Source organism: Zootermopsis nevadensis, unplaced genomic scaffold (genome assembly GCF_977971745.1).
Source record: "Zootermopsis nevadensis isolate Lab colony 2312 unplaced genomic scaffold, Znev_1.0 Znev_ptg000002l, whole genome shotgun sequence".
Classification (NCBI taxonomy): domain Eukaryota; kingdom Metazoa; phylum Arthropoda; class Insecta; order Blattodea; family Termopsidae; genus Zootermopsis; species Zootermopsis nevadensis.
Window position 1 is genome coordinate 1,407,592 of NW_028259134.1, and position 10,339 is coordinate 1,417,930.

Here is a 10,339-nt window from a genome sequence, read left to right on the forward strand (position 1 = left end):
AGATCTTGAATATTATATATAAAATGACATCTTTTAACATTTTTTATTCAACTTTTCTATATTCCTAGTCTCAAGTGGATCGTCGTAAAAAGAGAATGAAGAACTTGAGACACAAATACGACATTTAAAAGTTATATTCACATTTTTTTATTGAGACAAATGTTTGACAGGAAGAACTGAGAGGAAGTGACCATTACCTCGAGAAATTCGTCTGAATTGTCGCAGAAGACACAGGAATTTAGCCAGAGATAACGGGAATCATGAATGTATCTCTCCTGGTTTCAATAAATTAAAAGTTTTAATGAATATTGTAAAGACAGGATGAGAAATACAGTTAAGATAATAAATTAACATAACACAGAATCTCAAAATAAGGTACTGTACGCGAGAGTTGATTACCAAATTGAAATTTGGTTTGTCAGGTCGCTTCAAGGTCACGAGATCAAACGTTCTACTAGCTGATAAGAAAACATTGGCAGAGCTTACCGATGTTATTAACGATCTGTCTCTGCGTATTTGCTGTGAATTACTTTGTTGAACCTAACCTTGCGTTGGTGTTAGAAATGACGTGTTTCACCGCACGCGAAACTACGAGCAAAATCACTCGAAGAATCGGAGCGGAGCTGATGTTTTCTACCAGACTCGTACAAGAACCCACTTCCGTTCTGACCCTTCGCCTCGCTCGTCACTCATTCGATTCAAAGATAACATTCCTGTGCAGTAGCCGTGTTTAATAAAATGGCTGTAGCGCCGTGTTGTCTGGTAGAAGGTTACCGACGTTTCGGAGGTCCTTGCTGCCATCATCATGGTCGATGAGTTGGAAGAGGCAGCAAGGACGTTTGAAACGTCGGTAAACTCACCGCTTATACAGGGTGTTTTACAACCGCTGTTCCCTCCCTTCGTCGGGAAGAGGGGATGGAAGATTCGGGAGAGAATTTCTAGAAAATGTGTTTTTGCGACATTGGTCCTGTTTCCAACCGTTACGGAGCTATGGACGTTTTAAGATGGGCAGACAACAAATATCTACGTACATACGAGAATGCCCCCAAAATAACGAAACGCGAAAAATATTTTTGATTGGAACAAAGTGGCTTGTGTGGTTTTATTTTCCCTGCGCGCACATTGAAACCGCAATAGCTCCTCAACGGGACCAATGTTGTTTAATCCGAAGTCATCTTTTGAATCAGCCCCTGGTATTTGGAGGACCGATTGTGAAGCGCTCTGTACATTGCTGTGAACGTTTTCTCTTACCGAGAAAACTTTGAAAACGCAGTTTTTTGTAATACACTGGAAAGGGTTATTATAGTTACAATAAATTAAAAAAATAAACATTTATTGAACTTTGCAACTAATTTCCACTTCTCGAAGGGTAGCGTTCTTAATTTTTTTTATTTATTTTTACTAAGTTTGTATTTATGTGTCGCCACTAAAATGCAGATAAGTAATTAATCAGTTTTCGAATGTGTTATTCTGAGTTATGAAGCAGTGTATTATTGTAGGAGGTTACCGACGTTTCTGAGTAACCATTGCCTCCATCTTCAGGTACATGGCTGCGTAACCTAGGAGACCACAGTTCAAATTTTCGCCACCGTGAGAACCTGCTTCGATCTTCGGTATTTTGGCGAGAGTAATATTAAAATAGAAGCCAATCGTAATTTGAATGTTAAATTATGACACCCTGTGTTATGTTATCGTCTCGTATGTAAAAATACATAAATATTATACTAAAAATAGTTTTATTCTGCCGAGTTACATGAGTCTTAATTTTGATATCTGAGCCTGGAGAAAGAACACATATTGAATTGGTCTGGAAAAAATTGCCAAGAATATTTTAATATGAGAGAAAGTTCTTCCATCACTGAATATTGTTGAGATGACCGTATAAAAATTTACGAGATGGGCGAGACATGGAGAACGCATTGGGGAGATGCGCAGTGATTTAGGTCTATATACACAATTTTCGTCTGAAAACTTGAAGGGAAGGAACCATTCGAGACCTGAGCGTAGATCGGATAATATTAAGATAGATCTAAAATAGGTCCTGTACTTGATTCAGCTGAATCTGTGGGCTCTTGTGAACATGACAGTGTACGTTGGGGGTTGCATAAAAGGCAGGGAGTTACTTCGCCAGACGAACAGCTGTTAACGTTCTGACTAAGAACTGTTATTGTTATTATTTACTCGGTTATGTTTATCTGTTACGTTCTTTCCTACTCGTAAGTGACTGTGAGGAGACAGTTTATCAGTTAATATTCAAAGATATTCCTGTTTGAATTAAAATCATACAGCCCTTCCATCTTAGAACACTCGCCAAGCAATCGACTTCTTTTGACAGAATCTTTCAAATACAAGGAAAAAAAATACGTTATTTTAATTAGCCTACTTAATAATTAAAATCACCCAAAAGACATGCTAATTTTCAGTCTGCACTTTACTGTACGTATGTCAACAAAATGTCTTGTGATCTAGTAAGACCTCCTTTTGACGGAATTTCTGTACGCGTAATGCAGTAAGGACAAAATTTTGCCTCGTCATTGTATTTTCTGTTATTTATCAGTAAAAGTAGAGAAAAAGTAAAATGTCCCTCTGTACGCCATATAGGCGCTTGGGGGGAGAGATGGTATAGCTCCTACTGATTCTTAACCTCGGCACTAGATGGGGTTAGTGGTCAGCGTCAGTTACATAGTTACTTTTACTGTTCTGTATATCAGTGGCAATTTTAATTGTACGTGTAATGTATCTACTCGATTATTTCTTTTGAAAGATCTAAGATGTTTGGTAAAGTTGCGACTCTCTGGAGGTATGCGTCATTTTAGAGTCTGTTCCAGTCAGTAGTCATAACGGGAAGGTCTCGGACGCTGCAGACATTTCACGAATACAGCACAATACTTGCACAACGTAGTCCGGCGAAAGCTGTAAGATTCCTCTCATGTCAGGTCCAGCCGTACAAATTGTTTAACAGTGTATTTGTGCGAATGGACGCGTTCTGATTAACGATCAACACTTTGATTGAGGAATAATAATGGGAAATTATCGCGATTGGTTGCATTTCCAGAGATGTTATTGTTTCAGTTTCTGAGCCTGGTGATTCTGCTGTTGATTTTTGTGGCCAGATTTCTTGCCATGGCTGCTCTGATGACTGTGTTGTTTCTCCTTGCCGTGGTGTCCCTCGTGACCCTTCTGCTCTGAGGCCTTGTGTCCCTTGGCATACTCCCCTTTCTTACCGTGTTTCTCTTCTTTCGATCCCTCCTGTACAAATAAAATTGGAATTAATCACGCACTCTTATAAAAAATTCAGTTGCTCAATATTGACCTTCTGCGTTGTAACTCCACGTGGAATTGGTGGGTATATCACGGCGATTCAAACTGCCTCCATCTTCAGGGATAAAAGTTGAGGCAGTATGTCCTTTCAAAACGCTGGTATCCACCTACAAGTCCACAAGGCGGTGTTACAGAACAGAATACCAACATCGAAATTTTGCATCGCCTTGAGAACCTCGTATTTAACAGTGGAAATTGTTTACTGAAACTAACTAATTGCTGCACAAGACCAAAACTATCACATACGATCGTAGCTTGTACATATTCATATTTGGAATGTGTTTGACCCTCTAAGGCAAGTGGTAACTATATGTACCACCTACCTTAACTATCAATACCTCTGTATTTTGTGTTTATGGGTTCCATATGATTCTTACTGTAAACAGCGATTATCTCCTTAAACAGCGTTAATCAGTTGATCTTTCTAATGGTGAAGAGTTGTGTTTACTTCGCGGTACGGACTGAATTCTTAAATACGTAATATTTAGACGAGCTTTGACTTCAAAGGGTTAACCAGTCGATCTTTGTAATGGTGGAGAGTTGTGTTTTCTTTGAGGTACGGACTGAATCCTTAAATACGTAATATTTGGACGAGCTTTGACTTAAACAGCGTTAACCAGTCGATCTTTGTAATGGTGAAGTGTCGTGTTTTCTTTGAGGTACGGACTGAATTTTTAAATGTTATTTAGATAAACTTTGGCTTCAAAGAATTGTCGTACGGTGCAATATTGGACTGAGACATAAAAGTGGAGGAGGTCGATTCTACGTAGCGTGATATAATTTTTAAACATTGGCTGTACAGTGAAATTATTCTCTCATCTGAAACCGTGTGCCACAGATCGAAAAACAGTGTAATTGCACTAAGCTGTGTTTCTGCAATGTAGTGATAATGTTGGATAGATTTGTAGAGTAGAATAGCAAATATCTTAGAAATAATTTGTCACACACTGAGTTGCAACTTAGATACCACGATTAGATTCTTCCATTCATAAGGCAAAGTTTAAAAGGTTAACGTATCTTATGAAACCTGTTTCCCTTTCAAATATCGACTATGTTAAATTTATGACATGACCCCGAAGTTTAACGACGTCGCCATATTTATAATTATAAACTAAATACTAATTTTAAAAAAACATCTTTCATTTACACATTTATATTATGTTGAACGAAGTTTTGTCTGTGAGATTTATTTCGTTTGATGCAGTATTGAAATTTATTCGTAATTTAATAATATCGTAAATCGAGTTATAACTTCAGTTGATATGTATCACCGTCTTTTTTTCATTACCCTTTTGTATTATCCGACACCCTTCGATCCCCGTTTAGGTCGGATAATCTGGACTATATTCTATATCCTTAGATAACGTTATCGATTGGGAAAATTAATACATTTCCTTACTTGTTCTGTAAAGAAGCGTACTTAAATCTGGCTTAACAGGTTCGTGTCCTACGTGATACCTTTGGTTTTTTTTAAACCAGTATTCGTGAATGTTGGTTTGAATACCATGTCATTTCGTGCTGTTCCAATGATTCATTTTTCATTTCGCGTGGACTCACACAGAATAATAATGACTCCACAATGCGAGTTCCCTAGCTAAATCAAGTGTAACCTAACCTAACGTTAAAATACTGAACTGCTGTTAAAACTGTTATGTGTCGAAATGTAAATACGTATTTTGTTTTTTCCAGTTTGGTGATGTTGATTGAGAATCATTTGAAAATTAGGGATATTAAACTTTGTGGTGGTGGTAGATGACGGACGAGCCCACTAATGATGCGGGGAAACTTGTTTGTATTACGCAAAGTACTAATATGGCGAAAATGCGAACATTTTATATCCGATTAGATTTCAGAAATTGAAAGTTTATATTTAGGGGGTTTTTGTTTGGGAGAAAAGAGGTTTGGCTATTTTATGTAATTTGAAGGAAAGTGGAGGTCGCAAATTACTTCTTGGACTACTCATTTCGGGCCTAATGCGTGAAACAAAAGACAAATTGACGGCGTCATGCTGTCTGCGTGTCTGTCCGCCTAGTTTGTTGTAATTGGTACGAGGAAGAGTTGAACTGGCGCACAGAAACAATTGATTCCGTCTGACTAGCCGACGAAGTCCGGCGTAGAATCGATCTTCGCAGTCTTGCTCCAAATTTGGAAGATCTAGGGCTTGAATCCCGGTGCAAGACTCGATGAGACTTCGTGGATTTCTAAGTACGCCAGAAATATCATTACCGTCTCCTGTCATCCTTTGCGTTACTCGGAGCTTGGGCAAGAGACCTTGCCAGAGTTACACGGCGTCGTCCCACTCTGAGAAGCAATTGCCCGTGGATTGGTAATCTCAGCAGAAGGCGGAAGTAATTCTCTCTGACAGTGGTGGAAGAATGAGTGTACTCACAGCGTGTTTTCCGACCTTGTGGGCCTTGTCCTCGTGTTTGTGGTAGTGCTCGCCGTGTTCCCCGTATTTGTTGAACTTCCCGCTCTCCTGCTGATTGCTCCAGTATTTGTCCATCTTGTGGTACTCGTCCTTGTGGTACTTATCACGGAATCCCTGTCAGAACCAAGTCGAACAATCACTTTAAACCCTGTCTCAGTTCTGATATGGGTAAATATTGCATTATGGAAGTCCTTATGAGATTAGAACGTATTTTTTTTAAAAAAAATCTCTAATTCACTCGAATTCATGCTTTTCAAGATTCAGATAATTTTAATTATTAAGGCAGGGTCTCGGGTTCGATTCCCGGCGGTGCCCTAATTTATAACTTGTGTTGGGCAAGGCCGTGGTCTAGGCAACACGGAGTTTTCCTCCGTGGCATCCCAACAATTACTCCATTCACACAGAAGAAGGCAATGGCAAACCACTTCTGGATCATCTGCCAAGAACGTATATGAACAGGTCCCAGTCAGAGAAAAGGATGGAAGGATCCTGTTCATATGGACCTGTCGTCAGACAGAACACTAAATAATAATAATAATAATAATAATAATAATAATTAAGGCAATAATTATGGACAATTTTGGATGTTTTGTGGTTTTTATGAACGTGACCTTGAACTTTGTGTGATAGAATATTACACGCGTTACAGGGGAATCCACTTTACGTTTATGTGAATAATTCTCATTCACTACAATAACTAAAAGGAAGGAATTCAGTCCGGTAGAAGTTTGCCGACGTTTCAGAGGTCCTTGCTGCATCCATTATCAGGGCGATGACTTAGATTTGGAATCCTTATTTAATTTATTGCCCGGTGGTTTATATTTGACACGTGCCCAATCATGTTACATGTTGATTATATGCGTGTGTGTATATGTAAGCATATTGATAGCTTTTGTTGAGTAATTAGTCCGCCGTCCATTAAGATTTTGGATCTCTTTCATGTATTCAAAGCCACTGATTCAGAATATCGCTCGTCGAGATTATTTTGCCTCTTTCTATCCACTGGAGAATAAGTCTGACCTTTTTTTCGATATAGACGGCGGGCGTCGTATCATTAATGCAGTTTTTTAGGAGCCTTCTCGTAGGTCTGTGCGTTCCTGCGCTTACCTTACTGAATTCCGTCTTCTTGTACTTGTCGTGCTCCTTGTGCTTTGCCCCGTGACTCCCTTCCTCTTTCTCGTCGTGCTCCGCCCCATGAGAATCCTCTTCATGGTGAGATTTGTGTTTGCCCCCCTTCTCCTCCGACTCCTTCACGTGTTCCTGCTTTCCTTTTTCGCCCTTCTCCCCGGAATAATGATCGTGGACCGATTTATGGCCGTCGCTGCTCTCGTGACCTTTGGATTCTTTGTGACCTCCATGTGATTTGTGCCCCCCTGCGCTCTGGTGACCTTTGCTGGCCTCATGTGCTTTGGATGAATGATGGCTGTGGTGACCCTGTTTAGAATCTGCTGTCTTGTCGCCAGCTGAGAACATTAATTCTTCATGAGACACTCGGTCCGTTTTAGAGCCTGCCCCGTCAGCCACAAAGGTTCTTTGCCCAGAACATTATGCAGAACCGATATATTTTTGCTTACTCTCGTTCGGTGGTTAGTGTAAAAATTCTGAAGATTGCTGTCTTCTGGGTTGTTGCACCGTGTAGCCTGGTGGAAGTTTACCGACGTTTCAGAGGTCCTCACTGCCTCCATCATCAGGGCCATCATCGCCTTGATGAGGGAGGCAGTATGACCTCTGAAACGTTGATAAACTTCTACCAGGCTACACGGTGCAACAACCCAGAAGTCAGCAATCTTCAGACTCACCGCCGTGAAAACCTCAAATCCTACTTGTAAAATTACTCCTGAAACATGTAAGAACATGTGTTATGTTTCTTTAAGGCGTATGGAATTGGTAATCTTTCATGGCCTTGTGTATTAAGTTTACAGGAGCAGTAATTACTGAAGATGTATTCGGATTTCTAGATAAACTTTCTCTTGAGGAAACTGTGAAAATCAAATACAGTGGCGTTTTATGAACTCGTGTACTTAATAATAACATAAAGGGGTTGGAAGTGACAATCGGTATTTCAAATTACGTACAGTTGATTCACATATTTCATTTAAGAAACGCCGATTAGGTCCTCTGTCTCGTTCGGGGCTTCAAATTAATTATGAAGCATTGCATCCCTTAGGAATATGTCAGAATCACTTGGAAGGTCGTAACCCGAGATTTCGCCTGGATCTCCAACCGGACATTGACAAACATCCCTAGCGCCATTGGACCGCTGCGCTGTCCCTGGGACACGCATTGCATGGGTATGAACAATTTGGTTCGTTTCAGTAACTATTAATCGGCATAATGGGACAATCAAGTGTATTTGATCTTTATTAATATTTCTAAAAGTTAAATACCACTACGTGCATACAATTCGCACGTATCAGCCTTCTTCAAAGACCAGTGCATGCAACCTTCATACATTAAGCTGCATAGCTAAGCTTTTCTGGGGAACTGAGCGCCATTTCGAGTGGTTAGCACTTCTGTTTCGTATTCGGAAGTCTCTAGTTCAAATCTCGGCTCAAAGACCTGCATGAGGGTTTTGTGGTTTTTGTCAGTCTCTCCAGCGGATGCTGAGATAGATTAAAATAGGCCACTGTGACGTAATTTCGTAAGATCGAAGCTCTTAATAAAGACATGAGTGTCTAAGCTTGGAAACATTTACGATGGTTACGATGCTGATGGTTTATTGATATTTTTGTATGTGTCTGCAAAGCGAAGTTGTAGGAAGCTTTTATTTTGGTTATTAATGTTACCGGCTCAAGAAATGTCAAAATATAATACGAATTGAATAAAAATTATATATTATCCATCTCCGGTCCGGAGATAGGGATTAGCTCTATCGAGTGGGCCCAACTGTGTAGGAACCTGAAGACGGAGATAGAGTCCCATCTCCGAAACGTCGTTTTTTACGTTTTATATTTACTAGACGATGGATAATATCCAAGGAAATTTTTATTCAAATGACTCTTCAGAACCTGAAGACGGAGATAGAGTCCCATCTCCGAAACGTCGTTTTTTACGTTTTATATTTACTAGACGATGGATAATATCCAAGAAAATTTTTATTCAATTGACTCTTCACCATCGTCAAGAAGTTTTAGATTTTATATCATATACGAAGCCGAGGAAACTGTTTATGGGATTCGTAGGAAGAGAAAGGACACTTACCGGTAGCTGCAAACTTCTGATCGATCTCTGCCACGGGGACATGAATGTGTGACGACGCGAGTCCCGGCAAGCTGGAATGCTGAACACCTCCTAGTAACGGAGCCTGCAGGACAGACTTCACACCTTTGGATGGTAGAATCTGAGATTGAGGATGTGTTGTAGCCACAGCTACCAGTCCAGGCAGTCGGGGATTCCGAACACCTGGAGATCTACGAATCTGAGATTGAGGATGTGTAGCAGCCGAGGATGGAGATCGATCTACTGGAATCCGGCTGAATGGTTGAGGTACATGGCTGACACGTGCCGATGCTGAAGCCTGAGGTGTTGGAAGAAGATATGGCGCTGGGTGTCGGACACCCGAAGTGGCTGGCACCTGAACCTGGGCTTGTGGTGTTGGCAACAATTCGAATTGGAGTTTGGCGCCTTCTGCAGCTGGAGGCTGTGAGCGTGGATTTGGTGTTGGTGCAAACAGAGGGAGTTTGTTGACTGCAGTCGTCAATGGCAAACCGGGTAGTCTCTGAGGGTAAACTCTGATGGCCAGTCCCACAGACATCATCAGTGGCTGAAAAGAGAAGTTTTGATTAAGACATCCAACCAGCATTGTAATAAATGAAGATGGCTGTCTTCTGGGTTGTCGCGCCGTGTACAGTCTGGTAGATGTTTACCGACGTTTCAGAGGCCCTTGCTACCTCAATCACCAGGGTGATGATAAACTTTTACCAGATTACACGGCGCGACAACCCAGAAGACAGCCATCTTCAGACCTCAAATCCTACGAAGTTATCATTTTGATGCAGAGTTAATTCCATGGCCTAATCTTTATTCTATGTAGATGTCACCAGAAAATCTCATGATAGTCGCTAATAGCCAAATACTCACCCAAAGTACCCAGAATGATCTGCTCATGTTCTGAAAGCAGTCATTAGCTTCCCTGCAAGAAGTAGATTTCGAATCAACCCGAACTCTGTGTTCACTACATTTTTATACGTCGGCGAACAATTACACTTTCATTTTCTTTATTTGGTTGTCTTACACAGCTCCGCGCCGTTGCTGTCTCTGAAGCGTGAATGAAGTGTCTTGAATCTGAAAGTGACCTAAGTGTACTGTCTCTCAGTTGCTGTTAAACCTCCTTGTGGCTTTTGACTACGAGATTTTTCAGACATACGAAATTAAGCCAAATTTACCCCAAATGCAGGGTCAGAGATGAAGCCTCTAAATTATGACGTGTGATGTGATGTAATGTACTGTTTTGTCAGGGCTTTTAAATATTTTTTTAAAGTGGATCATTACTAGATTGACGAGGGATGCTGGTCTGTTCGGGGATGGTCTAAAGCCTAACTTGTACGTTCTGAAATGAACGTAGGGGACTGAGACACACACGGAACGTTT

At 40.6% G+C, this 10,339-nt stretch overlaps 1 protein-coding gene across 1 annotated transcript; it reads right to left on the bottom strand.

Annotated features, from left to right (window-relative positions):
* Nucleotides 1-279: 279 nt before the first annotated feature.
* Nucleotides 280-9,897, bottom strand: LOC110828856 (uncharacterized). Its single transcript, XM_022061962.2, has 5 exons — nucleotides 9,830-9,897; nucleotides 8,951-9,512; nucleotides 6,857-7,212; nucleotides 5,711-5,863; nucleotides 280-3,249 (listed from the first exon to the last, which is right to left on the bottom strand). Exons 1-5 carry the CDS (start codon nucleotides 9,854-9,856, stop codon nucleotides 3,061-3,063), a joined length of 1,287 nt encoding a protein of 428 aa, XP_021917654.1. The 5' UTR covers nucleotides 9,857-9,897; the 3' UTR covers nucleotides 280-3,060.
* Between the last annotated feature and the right edge of the window lie 442 nt (nucleotides 9,898-10,339).

What these genes read in the sequence shown, in the direction of transcription:
- LOC110828856 (XM_022061962.2), bottom strand. Translation starts at nt 9,856, where the DNA reads ATGAGCAGATCATTCTGGGTACTTTGG. An exon ending in TCAGAAGTTTGCAGCTACCG is followed by an intron (nt 7,213 to 8,950) that starts GTAAGTGTCCTT and finishes TAATGTTCTCAG; the next exon opens with CTGGCGACAAGACAGCAGAT. An exon ending in ACAAGGTCGGAAAACACGCT is followed by an intron (nt 3,250 to 5,710) that starts GTGAGTACACTC and finishes TTATTTGTACAG; the next exon opens with GAGGGATCGAAAGAAGAGAA.